The sequence below is a fragment of the Puma concolor genome, chromosome D2, assembly GCF_028749965.1.
Source record: "Puma concolor isolate L17-30 chromosome D2, mPumCon1.1.hap2, whole genome shotgun sequence".
Lineage (NCBI taxonomy): Eukaryota > Metazoa > Chordata > Mammalia > Carnivora > Felidae > Puma > Puma concolor.
In genome coordinates, this window is record NC_141677.1 from 47433910 (window position 1) to 47455338 (window position 21429).

Consider the following 21429-nt stretch of genomic DNA (forward strand, 5'->3'; position numbering starts at 1 on the left):
GAACCAAGCCACCAGAGGTCTGTGAACCCCATGGTCATCCCTTGAGAGCAATCCTCCAGTTCGAACGGGTGCGAGGTTACGTGACCTCTGGGCTATCACTCCTCAACCACATCTCAAGTAGTTCTACAAGCCGTGGTGTGAAACCTGGCAGTCTCCTGTTCTTCCATCACCTTCCATTCCCCAACCCCCCAGAGGCAGTCACTTCTATCCTTTTTAGTTTGATCTTTTTGGTATTTACCTCTCATTTCTAACAGTATTCATTTATTGACACTTTATTTTCTCGACTTCCCCCATCTAGTTAATGAACACATCCATCACGTCACATATTTATCTTTTTTTTTTTTTTTTGGTGGGGTGGGGGGGATATATATCAGCTCTACTCTGCTAGCAAATTTCAATTATACAAATAGTGTTACTGACGATGCCGCCATGTTTTACATTAGATCCTCAGACCTTGGTCCATCTTATAGCTGAAAGTTTGTACCCTTTTAGTAAACTTTCCCTATTCACACCTCCACCCCTACCCCACAGTCCCTGGTAACCACTTTTCTACTCTCTGTTTCTAGGAGTTTGCCATTTTTAGTTTCCCCATAGAAGTGATACTGTGCAGTATTTGTCTTCGTCTGTCTGGCTTCACTTAGCATAACATTCTTGGGATCGGTCTATTTTGTCACAAATAGCAGGATTTCTTTCTTTCTCATGGCTGAATAATATTCCATTGTGTCTATATATACACCGCATCTTTTTTGTCCACTAATCCCCTGATGGACACTTAAGGTTGTTTGTATGTCTTGACTCTTATAAATAATGCTGCAATGAATATAGGAGTGCAGAAATCCTGCTGATATCCTGTTTTCATTTCCTTTTGGATATAGGCCCAGAAGTGGGATTGCTGGATCATATGGCAGTTCTATTTTTAATTTCTGGAGGAACCTCCATGCTGTTTCCCACAGTGACTGCACCAATTTCCATTCCCATCAATGGTGCACCAGGGTTTCCTTTTCTCCCTTGAGATATCTCACTTGAGATAATATATCCGTGTTATCTTTTTTTTCTATTTTTACTTTTTTTACGATAGCCATTCTAACAGACATGAGGTGGCGTATCACTGTGACATCTGCATTTCCCTCGCCTTAGTGATGTTGAACACCTTTTCACGTACCTGTTGGCCATTATATGTCTTCTTTGGAAAAATGTCTACTCAGTTCTGCCCATTTTTAAATAGAATTGTTTGGGTTTATTATTATTATTATTATTTTTTTTTTTGCCATTTAGTTGTGTGAATTCTTTATATATTTTGGATATTGACCCTTTAGCAGGGATATGATTTGCAAATATTTTCTCCCATTCTGTAGTCTGCCTTTTCATTTTGTTGACGGTTTCTTTTGCTGTGCAGAAGCTTTTTAGTTTGATGTGGTCCCACACATTTATTTTTGGTTTTGTTCCCTCTGCTTTTGGTGTTAAATTAAAAAAAAATCATCACCAAGACCAATGTCAAGGAGCTTACCACTTATGATTTCTTCTAGGAGTTTTTATAGTTTCAGGTCTTAATTAAAGTCTTTAATCCATTTCGAGTTGATTTTTCCATAGTATAAGATAATGGTCCAGTTTTATTCTTTTGCATGCGACTGTCTAGTTTTCCCAACACCCTTTATTGAACAGACTGTTTTTTCCCCATAATATATTCTTGGCTCCTTTGTCATAAATTAATTGACCATATATGCTTGGGTTTATTTCTGGGCTTTCTATCCTGTTTCACTGACCTATGTTTTCACGCCAAGTCACTTCGTGATTTTTCTTTTTTAACTATTATTTGCTGTCTTCTTGCTATGGAAAGTGAAGATTTTATTTCTTTCACTCTCCTGTCCCTACCAGACATATGCACCCACTCCATTTTCCCAATATAGTTATATTATAATTTGGTTTGATCAACATGCCAAATTTGCATTGTTAATTTGCACTGTGCAATTGATAGTCCCAATTGAGCTATGTAGTATACTGTAATAATTTTTCTTTGCACACATCACTTTTTGCTTTCCTTGGATTCATAACTGTCTTTTTTTTGCTTAGTTTTCTACTACATATTATTAATTCAACCTTAAATATTCCAACAATTGTCTAAATTCAGTCTCCATGTGTTCATAGGCTGTGGGCATCTACTTAAAAATATCACGGCAACACCAAAAAAGCAAATAACCCAATAAAAAAATGGGCAGAAGGCATGAACAGACATTTTTTCCTATGAAGACATACAGATGGCCAACAGACACATGAAAAGATGCTTAACATCACTCATCAGGGAAATATAAATCAAAATCACAATGAGCTATCACCTCACACATCAGAATGGTTAAAATCAAAAACACAAGAGACAAACAGTGTTGGCAAGGATGTGGAGAAAAAGGAAACCTCATGCATTGTTAGTGGGAATGCAAACTGGTATAGCCACTGTGGAAAGCAGCGTGATGTGTCCTCAAAAATATAAAAATAGAATTACCCTATGATCCAGTAATTCCACTGCTGGGTATTTATCCAGAGAAAATAAAAACACTAATTTGAGAAGATACATGCAACCCTGTGTTTATTTCCGCATTATTCACAATGGCCAAGATATGCAAGCAACCCAAGGGTCCATCGATACATGAATGGATAAAGAATGGGATGTTACTCGGCCATAAAAAAGAATGAAATCTTGCCATCTGCAACAACAAGGATGGAACTACAGTATATAAATGCTAAGGGAAAGACGTCAATCAGAGAAAAACAGATACCATGTGATCTCACTCATATGTGGAATTTAAGAAACAAAACAAATGAACCAAGAAAAAAAGAGACAAGCAAAAAACCAGACTCTTAAATATAGAGAACAAACTGGTGGTTGCCAGAGGAAAAGTGGGTGAGGGGAAAGGATGATAGGTGAAGGGGATTAAGAGGACACTTGTCGTGATGAGCACTGAGTCATGTTATAAAATTGTTGCATCACTGTATTGGACATCTGAAACCAATATCACACTGTATGTTAATTACATTGGAATTAAAATAAATAAAAATAAATCACTGCATCTTATTACTCAAAGAATCTATAGCTCCGCTGGGGACAGGCAGTGCTACCTTCAGTGGTCTTTGGGTGGTGTGGATCCCTACACTGGGTTGGGGAGGGAGGTCAGAAGCCTCGGCACCAGACAGACATGAATACCAAGGCCACCACTTGCTGGCAGGGCACCCGTGATTCTCCTTCCACATCTGTTAACATGGGAGCACTGACGCCTCATCATAGTATAGTTATGAGAATTACGTAAGTGTAGTGGAGACTCCTCGAGCTTGGAGGACACGCAATAAATGCTGGCTTACTTTCCTGTGGGGAGAATCGAGAACAATGAGGCCACTGAAAGTCCTTCATTTCATAGAGCTCTCTCGCTCCATCCCCAAAGTACTGACCAGGCTCTGCACATTCATCAAGGCTCCCAAGACATTGATACGCTTGCTAACAAAGATAGCTAAAGCTGCTGTAGCGTGGCTCATTAGTTTAATGATTTCCTCTAAAAGAAAGAGCCTCTTTAATAGCAACATCAATTTTATTCTGAAATATTCTAAACAAAGGCAGAAACTCTAAGAGAAAATATTGACAGAACGATCACATAAAAACTAAGAACTTCCGTATATCTGGGGGGAAGACCTAATATAAACGTAAAAGGCAAGCAACAAATTGGGAAAATATTTGAACGTATAAGTCAGTCAAAGGAAGGGCTGACTTTCCTTTTTTTTTTTTTTTTTTAAGTTTATTTACTTTGAAAGAGATAGAGGGAGAGAGAATGAGCAGAGGAGGGGCAGAGAGAGGGGGTCAGAGGATCCGAAGTGGGCTCCATCCTAACAGCAGAGAGCCCAATGTGGGGCTCAAACTCACAAACTGTGAGATCATGACCTAAGCCAAAGTCAGACACTTAACTGACTGAGCCACCCAGGCGTCCAGGAGGGGCTGACTTTCCTAAGGACCCGGATCAGTTAGGGCAGAGTGCTTCAGCCTCCCAGACTAATGCTTTCTCTACCACTCATTCATTCATTCATTCATTCACTCAAAATATATGTATTTAGTGTCCTTCAGATGCCTGGCATTGAAGTATAATGATATTCAAAACCAGAAACGGTTCCTGCCCTCAGGACACTCACAGTCCAGTGGAGTGACAGATAGCCATCAGAAAATCCCACCTGGAAGCGTACAACTCTAATCCAAGGTAAATGCTGTAAAGAAAGGAGAGCATGTTTGGAGGCGAGGGAAATAAAAGCAAAAAAGAACCACTCGGACCTCATCAAGATAAAAAGCTTCTGCACAGCGAAGAAAACAATCAACAAAACTAAAAGGCAACCGATGGGCTAGGAGAAGACATTTTCAAATGACATATCAGATAAAGGTTAGTATCCAAAATCTATAAAGAACTTACCAAACTCAACACCCAAAAAATAAATGATCCAGTGAAGAAATGGGCAGACGACACGAATAGATACTTTTCCAAAGAAGACATCCAAATGGCTAACAGACACACGAAAAGATGCTCAACATCGCTCATCATCAGAGAAATTAAAATCAAAACCACAATGAGATACCACCTCATACCTGTCAGAATGACTAAAATTAACAACTCAGGAAACAACAGGTGTTGGTGAGGATGTGGAGAAAGGGGAACCTTTTCGCACTATTGGTGGGAATGCAAGCTGGTGCAGCTGCTCTGGAAAGCAGTATGGAGGTTCCTCAGAAAGTTGAATATACAACTACCCTATGACTCAGCAATTGCACTACTAGGTATTTACCCAAAAGATACAAAAAAAGCTGATTCAAAGGGGCACATGCACCCCAATGTTTATAGCAGCACTATCGATAATAGCCAAATTAATGGAAAGTGCCCAATGTCCACCATCTGATGAATGGGTAAAGAAGATGTGGCACACACACGCACACACACACACACACACACACACACACACACACACACACACACACTGGAGTATTACTCAGCCATCAAAAAGAATGGAATCTTGCCATTTGCAACAGCATGAATGCAACTAGAGTGTATTATGCTAAGCAAAATAAGTCAGAGAAAGACAAATACCAAGTGATTTCACTCATACGTAGAATTTAAGAAACACAACGAACGAACACAGGGGAAGGGAAGGAAAAATAAGATAAAAACAGGATAAAAACAGGGAGGGGGACAAACCATAAGAGACTCCTAAATACGGAGAACAAACTGAGGGTTGCTGGAGGGGTTCTGGGTAGGGGTAGGCTAAATGGGCAAGGGGCATTAAGGAAGACACCTTCTGGGGTGAGCACTGGGTGTTATATGTAAGTGATGAATCACTAAATTCTACTCCTGAAACCAATACTACACTGTATGTTAACTAACTTGAATTTAAATAAATGTTAAAAAAAAGAAAGAAAGGAGAGCATGCAGCAGAGGACCTAGCTGAGATTGGAGAGTATGGGAGGACTTCCCTGGCTCAAGTCCTCAAGCGAGGACTTCCCTTCCCTTATTTGAATCGATAGCTGAGGGTGAGTAGGAGTCCAGGAGTGTGTGTGTGTGTGTGTGTGTGTGTGTGTGTATGCCTACGTGTGTGTGTGTGTGTGCATGTGCGTGTAGAAGGGAGAGAGAGAGAGAGAGACAGAGAGACAGAGAGAGAGAAGGGAGAGGCATTCCAGGCAGAGAAAATGGCGTGCTAAGGCCCTGTGGTAGGAGGCCCATGGGACAGTTGAGGAACAGGAAGAAGGCCAATGTCGCTGGAGCCTGGACAGTGAGAGGAGTCTGGAGGGGTGGCCACTGGTTAGACTGTAAGAATCACTACATGGTAAAGGGCCATGGTAAAGGCTTTGGCTCTTAACCTACAGAGCAATGCAGAAGTCCAAGCTGGGGCTAGGGGAAGAGGCCGGAGGTGAGTTTATGGCTGGATATACATTTGAAAAGATAGCTCTGGCTCTGAAGTGGAGAATGGATGAGGTGGGTGAGAGTGAGGCAGTCTTATTGGTATAGTCCAGGTGAAAGATGACGACGGCTGCAGGTGGGTGATGGCACGAGGATGAGTGAGACAGGCCGAGTCCAGAGCTCTTTGGGAGGTAAAGTGACAGGTCTGTGTCCCATCCCTCATCCTAGTAAACTGGGCAAGGCCAGAACAACAAGCCTCGAGCAAGACCGACAGAACATCCCGATATCTGAAGACACAAGCCCCATTACAGTGGGATTTCAGAAAGGCGAACTGTCTGGAGCCAGCTGGGGCTGCATCGCGGTCAAGTATTTGGGGGCTCTGTTCTGCCTACGGCTGGAGAGGTGGGGAGACAGACCTGGTTCTAACCAGGTGTTCCCAGGGGCTGTGTGAGCAGAGGAGGGAGCGTGCACAGAATGTGGTAGTGGGTCTGAGCTACGGCACGAGGTTCCGCTGCTCCTCCTCTCCTATTCCCAGAGGAGAAGGCACCTGCCTTATGCTTTTATTTTCTGTCTTGAAAAAGAAATGGCAACTTTTAGTGTCACAAAACACACAGACTTGTGACTTGCTCCACTGTATACGTAATACATTCATGGGGTTTTAGTGAATTTATCTTATTTTTCTTCTGGGAAAAGTGGCAAGGGCAGGGTAAGCTCTCTCTTCGATTCCTACTCTGGGAATATGGAAATGGGCATCAGGGGAGGAAAAGCTTGCTGGGGCAAGGCGACAGGGAAGGGTCCCTGGAAGGGACCTCTGGAGCCAGGCGGGGAGCAGGGAGCCACCCCCGGTTCCAAATAGCCTGGGCTCACTTCAACAGGCCATGACTAGCTAGGAGGAGTCTGAACTGGTCCTAAGCAAGCAATGGCAAGCTAAAATCACATACTGTATTAATGGCCACATTATGCTGATTTGAGCCAATCTGGACAACTTTCCTGAAGTCAGTCTGAATTGTGTGATGCACTTAAAACTAAGCACAATATTTGAATACACTGGCCTATTTAGAGCCTCTTCCAGCTAGCTTGGGTGCCTCTCTATTTTATGAATTATTATTGTCCTCTTACGTATATGCCGGTGTGCAAGCGTGTGTGTGCGTGTGCGTGTGTGTGTGTCCCATGTTGACATCTGCCTCTTCTGCCTCTAATTTCTTGGAAAGTGAGCTCCGTCAGGGCATGACAGAGGACCAAACTTAGCTCTATATGCAGGTTAAGTGACCGTAGGCACTCCCTCAGAGGTTCTCAATCTTGACGTCTCCCCCTCCATAGGAAAAAGACCTGAGGACAGCTTTCAGGTGTTGGCAGCCTTTGCCAACAGGGCTGGCCTGGATGGGGGCCTGCCAGGAAGTTAACAGCCCACTTGACTCTGAAGAAGGGTGCCTGGGAAGACCCGCTCTGCAGAGCAGCCTTTTGGCCAGACCCCAGAGGCTTCTGAGCTGGCTGAGGCTGATTTTATTAACTATCCCCAAAAGCAACCCCATTTTTTTTCATGCAACCCAGTGTACCCACATAGTGGCACAGCCTGGAAGGGCATCTGGAATACCAACAGTCTGGAGCAGTCTGGACAAGGCAATATCTGGATATCAAGTGCTGTGATTTGCATACTATGCTTGCTGTGTTTATAACATGCATCCTGCCCAGCTCCGAATAGGTTCAATGGAGATGAATTTTGATGTGAGTTCTTCTTTCTACCACAGCCCAATTTCTTTAAGGTGTGCACAGGTACACACACACACACACACACACACACACACACACACACACACTCTGGTCTGTATTGCTCCAGAAATGTCCTTAGGGGGGGTTATTCCCTAACAAACTGAAAGCCTGACCCTGCATCATCCAATTCCGGACCTGGTCTCTGGCCTCATGCTGTGCCTGCTGCCCCTCCCTGCCCCCAGCTTCAGCCTCCTACTCCTGTGTGCCCCTCCCCTCCCACAGCGCCTAACCATGCTGTTCCTCACCTAGAAGGCAGCCTCTACCTTCCACCATTCTTTGCCTAGTTACTTCCCTGTCATTTCCCAGCTTACAGCCCAAGTACCACTTATTTCCTCTGGATGCTACGTTTGTAGTATATGCTCTTAGAATGCTTCTTATCATAGTTTATGATCATACATGTTTGTGGGTAAGTAGTTAGCTGACACGCGGTACCATAAGAGTCATCTTTTAACATATCTCACCAGATAATATCATCCAGCAGAGTGTCCCTCCACCTTAGCATTTTGGAACAACCAAAAATGTCTCCAGACGATGCCAAAGGTCCCCTGCGGGGTGGCACAAAATCACTCCTGGCTGAGAACCTCTGACCTAGGACAACTCTGTAAGAAGTTCGGGATTTCAAAGGCTGGCTTCCTGAGAGCCCCTTTGCTGAAGCCCCGATCTCTTTCTAGACCAGTACGGTGCGATAGAAATATAATGTGAGCCATATACGATTTACAATTGTAATTGTAAATGTTCTAGTGGCTGCTTTAAAAGAAAGTAAAAAAAAAAAACAAAAAAAAAAACGGGTGAAATTAAATGTAATGCTGTATTTTATTTAACCCAATATATCCAAAATGTTGTCATTTCAGCATGTACTCAATATAATCATTATTAAGATACTTTACATTCTTTTTTTCTGCCAAGTCATCAAAATCGAGTGTGTGTTTTTCTCAATTTGGACTAGCCATATGTCAAAGGCTCAACAGCCACATCTGGCCAGTGGCTAGCACATTAGACAGGTGGGAGGACAGACTTAAGTTTTCTCAAAGTGCATGCATGGCCTGGCCCAACCCTTTAATTGGTCACTAGATTGCACTCCCACCCCTCAGCAGAGCCACGCACAGCCTGTTTTGCCCACCAGGGTCCACAGGTTATCATCCATTTGGAGCACCCCTCGGAAGAGTCCTGACAGTTGTGACCACGCTCTGGAAGGCCAGCCTATCCAGTAGTCATCTGTTAGAAGCTAATGAGATGGGTGTGTTGCCCGTGAGTTCACGGGGGGCTGGAGGGTCCCTGTCACTCACACACACACATGGGGAGAGATACGCTGTTTCCAAGCTCCCCAGGCAGGTATTCGACCCACCTCCAAACCACCTGTCCTCATCGTCATTGCTCATAAGGGAGGCTCAGTCCTCCCCAAACACTGGCCACCTTTTCAGGCACATTCTGTTTTCTTAAATGATAGATGTTCTCGGGGCGCCTGGGTGGCGCAGTCGGTTAAGCGTCCGACTTCAGCCAGGTCACGATCTCGCAGTCCGTGAGTTCGAGCCCCGCGTCAGGCTCTGGGCTGATGGCTCGGAGCCTGGAGCCTGTTTCCGATTCTGTGTCTCCCTCTCTCTCTGCCCCTCCCCCGCACATGCTCTGTCTCTCTCTGTCCCAAAAATAAATAAATACGTTGAAGAAAAAAAAAATTAAAAAAAAAAATGATAGATGTTCTCATCTAAAATGACACTCAGGCCAAGAAGTTGCTATCCCTAGGAAGATGCTGTTCCTAGTCCTGGGACTTGTCCTGAGTCTCCAGGCCACTCTGCAGGGACATGGGCTGGCTGGGGCAGTGGCCGAGTCCTGCAAGATCATCCCTGCAAGGTTCTCCAGACTGCCATCTCTTACTTATCTCTAAGTTTCTGCCCTCACACCCTCATCTCCAGGCTGTGCAGCTTCCTAGGAGTTCTCCCCATGGGACCTGCCTGAGGAATTGCTTCCTGCAGCCCAGCCCAGGTGGCTCCTTCAGGCTCTACAGAACACCCTCCCAGGCCACAGGAATGAGGGTTCTCACTTGGACCTGGCTGTCTCCAGAAACCAGGATACGGCCCTCCCTAGTGAGGGCCACTTTTGTCTTGGCTGCTAGGGCAAATCTTGAGTGTCCTGCATTTTTTAGTAAAGGAATAAAGTTTTCACCAACTTGTCACCTGGTCACTTTGAGCCACCCAGGAACTCAGCAAAACACAGAATACTGGATGAGGGCTGAACATCCACTGGGCACTAACATGGCTACTGCCCTTTTGCAGTCTCCGGTCTGACCCCCACAAACCCCAGGAGCCTCATTGGGAAGGCATGTCCGTCAGGAAGATGCCTTTGGAATGCCTGCCTCATCTGACTCCCAGTGTGGCAGCCGGCTAAGTGTCTGCACGTGTTAGCCAAGAGACACACATTGTGCCCAGATCCGCCCCAGGAAGTTGGACTTACCCCTCCTGGCTTGCCTGATCTTTGGGCTCAGCATATTTCAGAAGCCGCCAGGCCAGCGTCCTTGTGCCGATCATGCTGTCATCCACTTGCCTTTTCTCTTCCTCTTGCCCAGTTGCCCCTCCTGCCCCGCTCGGGCCCCCATGGCTGCTTGGCTTTACCGGCGAGACTCCCTTGGCTCCCTCTCCTTTGCTCCCGACCGAAGGCTTGCCTTGGACTACGTGAACCTCAATGCATTATTTATCCATCCCAGAATTAATTCCCATCCAAGCGAACCATGAAAAGGCTCGGTAACAGCTGCTGATCACTCTCGGGGCCAGGGCGGGGCGGCCTGGCTGTCCCTCGGCCCCTGGGCGCACGCGGCACTGCTCATCCCGGAGCCGGCGCGGCGCGTGGGGCTGGGCTCCCCGCGGGCGGACGGGCGGGGCGCGTCCGCGAGCTGGAGGGCGGTACAGCCGGGGCCCAGCCGCGGGCGGGTCGGACGGCTCCCGACGGATCCGCCCACTGCGCGGGGAGGGCCAGTCCAGCGCGCGCGCTGGCGGAGGGGAGAGGAGGCAGGGAATACCCGCCGAGGCCTGCCTGTCCTGCCTAGGTCCCCGGGGACAGCGCTCTTGGGGGGGAACGGGCAGGTCCGTCTAATGGGACCTGCTCCGCCTGATGTCTCCCTGCAGGCGGTTTAGGAACTCAAGGTTCAACTGTGAAAGACAGGCGTGTCTTAGAAGGAGCTTGCAGCCTGGGCGGTGTTCACATCCTTACTGGATGGGCCCAGCAAGCAGAGGGATGCGTGTTAGGAATGTCTCTGCTGCCTTAACAAAGTGAGAGGAGTCAGGATGCACACGAAGTTCAGGGCCCGCACTTAGTAGGATCTCAAAAACTGTTCACTGAGTAGTGAATCTGCTAACTGTTTAATACTAACGACTCTAAAGAATGCATAGCGGGGCTTCTGGGGAGTTCAGCCTCAAGAGCCTCAAGAGTGCCCAAGAAATGCAGTCACACTAACAGCTATCATTTATTAGGTGCTTACTATGTGTCTGGCATTAGGCTGGTGCTTTCTATTCAATATGTCACATACTTCTCAAATTCTCCCAGGCAGGTGCTATTGTCGTGGCTTTGCAGATAAAGAAAATAAGGCACATAAATGTTAAACAACTTGCCCAAAGTCATACAATACAGTCAGGATGGGAATGTGAATCCAGGGCTGTGTGTCTACAGCTGATAGTTTTCTATGATGCCAGTCTCTCTAAATCCCTAAATTCCAACCAGTTCGTGTGAGCAGTTTTTGACTTGAGAGCCCTCGAGGAACTTGTTGGATGGTGAGGACCAGCCTTTGTGCCCCTTAAATGACCCCATGAGAGGTTAGGCATTTGTGCCTGGGGCTGGGTTTTTTGTTTTTTGTGTTTGTTTTTTGAGCCTGAGTGCTGTGTGGACCTTGTAACAGTTGAAGATGAGGGGTCTCAATGATGACCACTTTGCTTGGAACAGCCATGCTCCCTCCCTGATCCTCAGAGTGCCCCCATGTCTATTGAACCCCAAATGTCCTATTAATGTGGAATCAACTCTGGCACCTGGATGGGCAGAAGTTCTGGGGGCTAGGGGTCTACTGGGAGGCCCTGCAGCAATCCGTGCTAGAGAGGACAAGTCTGGCCTACAGAGAGGAGGAGAGGATTGCAGAGGTCAAGGACTCACCAGGATGTGGGAGGTCCAAAGGCCAGGTTGCAGGGAGAAAGCAGAGTGCCTGGAGACAAAGCTGTCTTACTCAGCAAGAAGTCAACTTTTTCTGGCCCTCGGCCACCCCTCAGAAGAGATGAATGAGTATTTTGATATAATATTCAAGGCTTTTCATGGTATTGCCCATGCCTTCATCTGTGACCTATCTCCTGGGCATGCTACCACACACAGCCATGTGCACGTGCAGCCCGTGTGCCCCTGTGCCTTTGCACTAGCGTCTCCCTCTCTCTGGAGTGTGCTGTCTCATGGTTTCAGTTACACAAGCCTGATCATTCTGAGCAAGTTCCCTGTAAAACTTTCCCGATTCTACCACCAGCAGGAGCCATTAAACACTTCCCCAGGGCTCTTATCTGTGTCTCCCAGACTGCCCAACATCCCTCCGGCACTCCCAGCCCTGAGCCTCAGGCTGGACTCAGGCCACAAGCTCTATGAGGAATACTGGCTTGGGGGACAGATCCAAGAAACACCACTGAATGATGGAATTGCCCTCCTTTTCCTTTCAGACCAGGTAGAGGCCGGGTCAGGCTGGGACAGAGGCCACTGGGGAGCACTGGGGAGGATACAGATCTGGAAAATCTCATGTTGACATCAGGGTCACAGGGTAAGGTCCCGTGGTCAGTGACAACGTCTTGAGCAATCATGAAGCCCTGTGAGTAATGCAGCCTGGACCACGTCCTCCAAGCTAGAGGCACGAAAATGCCCTGAGGATTCAGTTTGGGTCCACTCACACTTGTTTTGGTTAAGAATCAACCCCCGGGTGCTTTTCCTGTGCAGCTGTTTCCCCCAATGACATTAAGTTGCTGGACTCACCCTCTTGATTTTCCTGGGATCAGTGTTGGATTCAGACAAAACCACAGAGGTTCTGGGCTCAAACCCAGAAGTAAAGCTGGGACCAGGGCAAGAGCTACTCTGGACTGTGCACCTGAGAATGATGGGGGACAGGGGTGGGGTGGGGACAACATAGCTCTTCCTTTTCTCTGCCCTCAGACCATGTTCCCAGGACTCCTCTGGATGAGGGGATCCATAGAGTCCAGCTGGAAGGGACATTAGTGTCCCCTCCTTCTTGCTGTTTACAAAGCCTGTACCACAGGGCCCTAGGATCCCCTAGGTCCCTCTGAGGCTTCAAGGAGGGAAGGTGGGATGAGGACACGAATGGGGCAAGGAGATCTGCTGAACATGGTGACCTCTTGCATAAGTTTTTGTTTGAAGGAACAGACTACTCCCTGACTTACAGGCAGGAGACTGAGACCGAGGCAGAAAGATACAGGCCTCACGTAGAAGTAGAGACAGAGAGATGGCCTCTTTCCCGTTGCCCTGCCCCTGCCCCAGTGGTCCTGGGTGTCCCTTCTCCAGTTCCCTGGCGTGCATCATTTCAGCATTTCCTAATGCTGCTGTGGGCCAGACGTGGCTAGGCGCTGAAGGGTGAGTGGAGAGGTTTGGGAGGGTAGAACTCTTCAAAGGCATCCGCTAGAATGCACACCTCTCAGTCAGGTGGTCACCCAATCCAGTGTCATTGACCAGAGCCAAGATGGCTTCACATCAGTGGTTCTCAACCTTGGCTGCATGTTGGGGAGCTTTGAAAACTAACACCTGTGTCCCATCTGCCATTGGGTCCTATATAGTCTGGCATGTAAACTGGCCACTGGGAGTTGTAAAAGCTCTTCTGGTGATCCAACATGTGACCAGGGTTGAGAACCACTACTTTAGGAGATAATTGCATCTGTGAGCTTGGGGACACCAGAGGCAGTCTTTGCCTGCTGTCATCCCAAGGGAGTCTTCTCAGGGAGGGACACATTTCGCCAATCTCCCACTCAGAAAATGGAAAGGGGCCTCTATCCCAAGTTTCACCGGGAGACTGCTCCATTCCACACAGAGCCACAGGTACTGTTGTATGGCCTGTGCACTGCATAACGGTGTCCAGTAGAGGGGGGAGTAGGGCTGGGTTTGGGCTCTGCTGGCAAAGCTCTGTGTTCTAGCGCCATTCGAGGGATCTGCTGGCAGGAGGGTGAGCCTTTCTCTATTTTTTACCGAGATGTCATATGGATAGCAGAACCCTGCTCCCCTGTTCCGGAAGCTGTAGGGAGGACAGAGTGTGCTCTTCTGGAGGCAGAAGGAGAAAACACCGCGGTTGCAGAGTCTGAGATGCCTGCGCAGCGGTCACCAGCACCAGTGTCCCCTGACTTCCTGCTTTTAGTGCTCTCTGTCCCTGTTGCCAGGAGGCTGACGCTGCAGCTCTCTGGCACGTCACTCCTGTCCATCCCAGTGGTGTGCTGGACCAGCTGGCCAGTAGCAAAAGCCAGTGAGAGCTGATAGCTAAGTTTTCAGGAATTTGGCAATTTTAACAGACATCATTAGAAATTACATGTTATAAGCTTAATTTTATAAACAGCGAACTAAATTATATTAAAAACAAAGGGAATACACACTCAACACACATCACTTCCTAATTATGTTCCCACATTTCAATAGTGTCTACATTCTTAAGGTTATTTGCACCTTTTATAAATGCATGGTGAAAATACTATTGTGAGGGTCGATTTTGTATGTCATATAAATATATTATATATATTTAGATATGTTATAAATATGTTATAATACATTTTATATCTATCTATCTATATCTGTCTATCTATCTATCTACCTATCTATCTGTATCTCCTGTTGGTTCTGATTCTATGAAGAACTCAATTGATCTATATATTGCAGGGCTACTCACATCCCTTGGCAACTCCGTGTTCAGCAATCATGCTGGTAGTTTGAAATTGGTGGTGGTGGGAGTATTTACATCAAGAAGATCAGTAAACGTTATCAATCAGGACTTAACATTGTTTCCTTCTAGGCAGCCGGTTGTTAGGTGTTTGCCAGCACACCTCTGACCATTTACTCCCCTGCTGACTCCGTGCCTGCCGCCGCCTCAGCTGACGACTCTTTGCTGCGGGCAGAGAATGCTAGCTCTCCACCAGATCTGTTCTCCCCTCCTTCACGGGCATGCCCAGATACCCTCCATTTCCCAGCCTCCTTGCACTCGGTGTGACTGTGCCCTGGCCATTGTTTAGGAGAGGACGTGATGCGGCCGCCTCTAGTTGTGGCCCACAGGACCCCTTGCCCCAACACTCCTCCGTGCTCGGCTCCCTTTTCTGGCGCCATCTTGGAAGTCCATGCAGGAGAAGGGAGAAGCCCTGTAGTCTGAGCCCTTGAACGGCTAGTGAGGCCAAGCCCCCACTGTCAACCTCGAAATATCTTGGATGGTTATGAAAGGGAGACTCATTACCTAGTTGGTCCCCTTTGTTACTCTAGCTGAACTTCCCACCAGATATACCCTCTGGCTGCCCTTCTTTGCCTACCAGACTTGGATGTACCCTTTTGGACCCTGTTTCGGGGTCCCTTCCCTGCTCAGAGCCCCATGGTTAGAGTTCAGCACCTTTACTATCTCTCTCATTACCCATCCCTGAGGCCACAGGAACCTTCTAAAAGGCCTCTTGCCAGGGCTGATGAAGACCTTACCCATAATTTAAATATATAAAATTTAAATTACCCATAATTATTACCCAGGACCAACCCATAATTTAAAAATTAACCCATAATTTAAATATTATAACCCATAATTTAAATATAAACTATAAACAAAACTTAACAGTATGCTGAATTTAAAGTATTCTTTCTAGATTTTTTAATTGCATGATCGTGTGGGATTCATCAAAGGTGAACTTTTCTGCCACTTTGGTGGCCTTGCCTTGCTGGTACTCTGAACATATCCTTGGTTAGCCTATGGGCACTTGGGTGTTGCAAGACTCACTGTCCCAGAAAGCAGGGCGTCTTGCGTGGCCCACTGTCCCTGGCCTCAGTCCTGTTGCCTTAGGCCCAATGTCTGTCTCTGTCCTTGGCCCAATGCCTCCTTCAGATGTTTAGCTTGGCTTTTAATTTCAGTCTTGGCCACACACTACAGCCCAGGCCCCCAGAATGGATCTAGAGCCCTGGACTCCTACTCTTCTGGGTCTTTGGTGCCCAAGGATCCTGGCCAGAGAATCAGGACAAAGATGCAGAATCCAGGACTGGGCATTGTAAAACCACCCAGGCACACCAGGCCAGAGTAAGAGGGTTGAGACCAGAACATGGAGGCCTGGCTTGGAAAGCCCCTCAGTTGTGACTTGCAGCCTAGGGCACGGTGTCTGGAGTCTTGTAGCCCTGGGGTCGGGGCAGAGGGGGCCTAGGTGACCGAGCGGGTTCAGACATCACAGCCTTCTGTTCCAACCTCCATTGTAGCACTTGTCCCACATTGCCTTCAACTTTGTAACAGCTAATGTCCAGGGGTGGGGGGGGGGGGGCTGCTGTATGGGATGGATGAGTGAGTGGGATACCAGCTCTAGCGCAGGTGCTGAGATGAGAGTTTTATTGGGAATTAACACGTGTTCAGGAGTGGGGTGGGAAGGGAGTGTCAGAGTACCACGTCAGTGTCTCTGCCAGCACTCTGGGGAGCTCCAAAGTAGAAGGCCCAACAGAAGGGTCTGGCTTTGGGTGGAGGTGGTCAGGGCTGTGTACTGCCACTTTCCAGGGTCATTGGCTGAGGACCTCGAGAAAAGAAGGCCACCGCTGCCTTGCATAGTCGTTGGCTGGGGGCCACCTAAGAACAGCATGAAGTTGGCTTGAAAGCTGAGGCTGACCCTAAAAGAGCTAAGAGCTAGTGGCTGTCAGCTGATCCCACTCCCCGCGGCCCTGATCCTGGGCAGTGAGTCCTTTCTTGAAGGGGCTCTGAGCAGCTAAACTATGTCTACCACATGGGGTTTCTATGGAACTCAAAGGCCTCATTTTTAAGCCCCTGTAAATGTTGGGTTCAGACAAATACTACTCACTTAAGAATCTTTACTTGGCCAACTGTCTCCTGGGCTCCCCATTTAATTGGGAAGCTTTCAGACAGAGATTTTATTGAGCTGCTAAGTCTCATTGCGGGTATCTTAGAAGGGGAAGCTTCTGTTAGAGAGTATGTGGAACTAACAGTGGGACAGCTTTGCTCTGAGTATGTGGTTTCCCCCTAGGGCACTACAGGCAGGACAGTAAGGATCCCATCCCACAGGTCTGATACCTTGGGCCAGGCAGGATCCTGTGCTGAGCTCTTGCTTGTGGCAGGGGCTAAGAGGAAAAAAGAATTGTGACCTCAATAGTCCTGGAAATATGGTATACTGAGTCCTGGAAATATGGTATACTGACGTTCCAAAGAGCTGTCACACCCTTCCCCTGAAGCAGTGGGGTGGGGGGGGCACCCAGTGGCAGGACAACTGCCTACCCAAGCATCAGCCTGCCCAAGCCCAAATGGCAAAAACTGTCCTCACTTGGGTCCTTCAAGGAAGCAGGTCTGAAATGCTTTCCCCTCTCCAAAGAGTCAGATTTTAGAAAATGGTGACTCACCACTTTGGTCAGTTTCACATTATTGGAAAACAAGTCTTCTCCCTTGTGAAAACACCTGCTTGTTGTGGAAAGTCAGGGCTTGGGACAGATGGAAAGAATGGAAATTTCCCAGATGCCTTCTCTCTCAACTCACACCTCTCCCCAAGGTCAGGGCTCTCCCCTGCACAACAATCCCTGCCCCCTGCTCCTCTCCTCGGGGCAACCCAACCCCTCCCCTTGGCACAGAACCTCCATCTGCTCTTCTAGACATTTGCCCTCCTTTTGCATCTTTAATCCCTCTTTCCCTCACTGGCTCTTTTCTCCAAGTTGACAAAATTACCCAAGACTCCCCTGCTCTCAAAATTATACCTTTTCTTCGCCTCATTTGTAATGATGGAATGGAACTTGTTTTGAGGCTGCAAAACATCTAGCCCCTTCCTATCATGGGGGAATCTCCCGCCATCTCCCTCTTTGAAAGCTGTAAGGAACGGATCTGCTGTGTCCCTGCAGGCAGTCAGATGTGGCCAGGTGACCTAGGCTCAGCCCATTAGATGCCCCTGCCTGGTTTTTGATCTAATCTTGAGTATCACAAAAAAGTCTGAGAGATGGTTAGAATGGACTTCCCAGTCCTAGCGGCAGTGACAATGTCCTGCTGTGACAATGGTGCCTTCCAGTATGGCGGAGATATCCTGCAGGGGTATCTTGCTTACACTGTCCTGCAAGAAGACAATCCTCGTGCTTCTTACTTTTAGGCCCTTTGGAGCCCCCGAATCTTTCTTGTCCATTTTGCGAACCTAGTTCTCCAGCTCCCAAAAGATTTTGTAAATAAATCTCCAATATACTTCTGATAAATTCCCTCTTCTGGCTTTAGCTGGTTTCGGTTGCCTTTCAGTGACCTGCAACTCACAGAATTCTAGCTGATGCCCATGTCATGCCTCTCAGCCCATATTTCCACCTTCCTCTCCTCTCTCACTTCCTAATCTTCCTGACTCAGCACAGATGGTGCATCTCCTCCGTATCCGTTCTCTCACAGACGGTATTTCCTTCCTTATTTCCCCAATTATGCCACCATGCTAATCATCGCATGTCTCAGCCTGGAAACCACAGACTGTCCTTCCAAACCATGGCTGCAGTCTTCTGCAGCCTGTCGTCATGTGTCCTGGGTGAGGCTCTTGTGGGTTATGACTGACAGTAATCTCAGCTCACCCAGAAGGCACAGCTGGATGGGGTCTCCCCATTCCAAGACATACTTCTTTCTAGACTTTTTTCACCCTTATCTGTTTCAAAATCCAACTCCTGTCTGGGTGTACCCTTTGTTGAGTATCTGGTACACACACGCTACCTTACTTCAACCTGAAGTGGGTGATATATTTAACTGCAGTGCTGGGGAAAAACAAAACAAAACAAAACCTCTGTCAACCAAGAGTTCAATATCTGATGAAATTATTCTTCCAAAATGAAGGAGTGATGAACACATTCGCAAATAAACAAAGCTGAGACAGCTAACTGTTAGCAGTTGTGGGGATTCCTTCAGGCTGAAACGAAAGGACACTAGACAGTAACTCAAATCCACGTCAAGAAGTAAAGAACACCAGTAAAATATATAGGTAAATATTTAAGATAGGACTGATGTATTTTTCTTTGTAATTTCTCTTTTTTTCTTACCTGATTTAAAAGATAACTGCGTAAAACAATAATGAGAAATTCGTATTGATGAGCACACAGTGTATAAAGCACACAGTGTATGAAGGTGTAACACGCACATAAGTACACGTGTGGGAATAGAGATATCTAAGAAAAGTTTTTGATACTTTGATAATACTTTTGATATACTTTTGAATACTTTTGAATACTTTTGATATACTTTTGAATACTTTTGATACTTTGATAATACTATTGATATTAAGTTGGTATTAAATCAAACCAGATTGTCATAAATTAAGATGTAATCCCCAATGCGGCCTCTAATAAAATAATCCAAAAATACATAGTAAGAGAAACAACAAGGGAATTAAAAGAGTATGTCAGAAAATATCTATTTAACACAAAAGAAGTCAGTAATTAAAGATTTGAGGCACAAAGAAGATATGTAACACAGAAAAAAGTAGCAAAGTAGCAAAAGTGAATCCTTCTTTATCAGCGATAACATTAAATATAAATGGGTTAAGCTCTCCAATTAAAAGTCTGAAGTGAAAGGATGGATTAAAAAGACATCAACCATATGCTGTCTAAAGAGACTTATAGTAGCCCTCTTTATCTATGGGGGATATGCTCCAAGACCCCCAGTGGATGCCTGTAACCACATAGTACCAAACCCTATATGTGCTATGTTTTCTCCTATACATACATACCTATGATAAAGTAGGCACAATAAGAGAGTAACAACAACTAATAATCAAATAAAACAATTATAACAACATACTATAATGAAAGTTATATGAAGGTGGTCTCTCTCTCTCTTAAAATATCCTGTTAGACTGTATTTACCTTTCTTCTTGTGATGATGTGAGATGATAAAATACCTTTGTAATGAGATGGAATGAGGTGAATGACATAGGCAATGTGACATAAGGTTTGGCGACTATTGTCCTTCTAATGATATATCAGAAGGAAGATCATCTTCCAGACCACGGTTGACTGCAGGTAACTGACCCTGGGGAAACTGAAACCACAGGTAAGGAGGGGCTATTGTCCTTTAGATTCAAAGACAACATATAGGTTTAAAGGAAAAGGATTGAAGAAGATATCCTGCACAAACAGTAACCAAAGGAGAGCTGGAGTGGAGTACTAAATTCAGACAAAATATACTTTAAGACAAAAATTATGACAAGGGAGAAAGAAGGTCAATATATATTAATAAAAGAGCCTATAAATCAAGAAGATGTAACAATTGTAAACATATATTCACCTAACAATAGAACACCAAAGTTCAGGAAGCAAAAATAAACTCATGAGAGAAATAGTGCAAAAATAGTAGTTGCAAACTTTAACATCCCACTTACAGTCATGGATAGAACAGCAATGAGGAACACAGGACTGAGGACTTGAACAACACTGCAAACCACCTAGACCTAACAGACGTTTATAGAATACTTTGCCCAAGAACAGCAGAATACACATTCTTCTCAAGTGCACATGGAACACATTCCAGGACAGACCAAATGCTAGACCACATAACAAGTCTCAATAGATTTAAAAGGATATCTGCTCTCACTGCTTCTAGCCCACAGTGTGCTGGAGATCCTAGTCAAGGCAGTTAGGGAAGAAAAAGAAAGAAAAGCATCCAGATTAGGAAAGAAGAAGTGAAACTCTCTCTGTTCACAGATGACATGATCGTGCACACAGAAAATTTTATGGAATTTACTAAAAAACTATTAGAATTAATAAATGAGATCGGCAAGATTGAAGGGTAACAGGGTCAACGTACAAAAATTAATTGTATTTTTACGCACTCGCTATGAACAATCTGAAAATGAACTCATAAAAGAAAATGATTCCATTCACAATAGCATCAAATAGAACAAAACATACGGGGATAAATCCAGTATGACAAGTTCAACACTTATTGTCAGAAAACTAGAAGACACCATTGAGAAGAATTTAGCTGAAAAGATCTAAATAAATGGAAAAATATCATATATTCACTAGTTGTAAGATTTAACATTAAGATGGCAATACTCCCCAAAATGGTCTACAGATTTGACACAATCCCAGATGACTCTTTTGCAGAGATTGACAAGCTGATTCTAAAATTTATATGGAATTGCAAGGCACCCAGAATAGTCCAAACATGTAACCTGGGCATCAAGCCCCAGCACAGTGGTTATTTTGGTCATAGCACAGGGAGGTGCCTCGTCATGGATGTTGACTTCAACGTTAAAGTTAGTCCTAAATGTCTTTGTTGACGGGTAGAGGGGGGGCTCCCTACTTTGTACCCTAACCACTTTGTCCCCTACCTCTGTGGGGGAAGCAACACTCCTTGTCTCTACCCACAGCTTCTGGGTTCATCCATCTTCCCACCCGAGAGGCCAGCTCATCCCACAGCATGGCTCCCAGCCGGTGCATGGTGGCTCTCTTGCGAGTACTGGAGGCTAAGAATTGAGCAGGAGGATTGGAATGATCTAGGCAAGAGATGTTTAAGGCTCCAAATGAAGTAAAATGGAAACGATTGCTGTGGCCAGGTGAAAACAGC

General features: G+C 46.0%; 1 protein-coding gene across 6 annotated transcripts in view; it reads right to left on the reverse strand.

The window, feature by feature from the left end:
• ARHGAP22 (Rho GTPase activating protein 22) overlaps positions 1-21429 on the reverse strand; it is a 176583-nt gene that overhangs the window by 133667 nt on the left and 21487 nt on the right. Inside the window, exon 1 of one of the 6 annotated variants that reach the window (XM_086680230.1) lies at positions 10131-10669. The exons of the other annotated variants lie outside the window; for them this stretch is intronic. Within the exon in view, the coding sequence (XP_086536356.1) occupies positions 10131-10164 (34 nt within the window). The 5' untranslated portion in view covers positions 10165-10669. Of the gene's footprint in view, positions 1-10130; positions 10670-21429 lie in introns of those variants that run through there. 6 annotated transcript variants of the gene reach the window in all.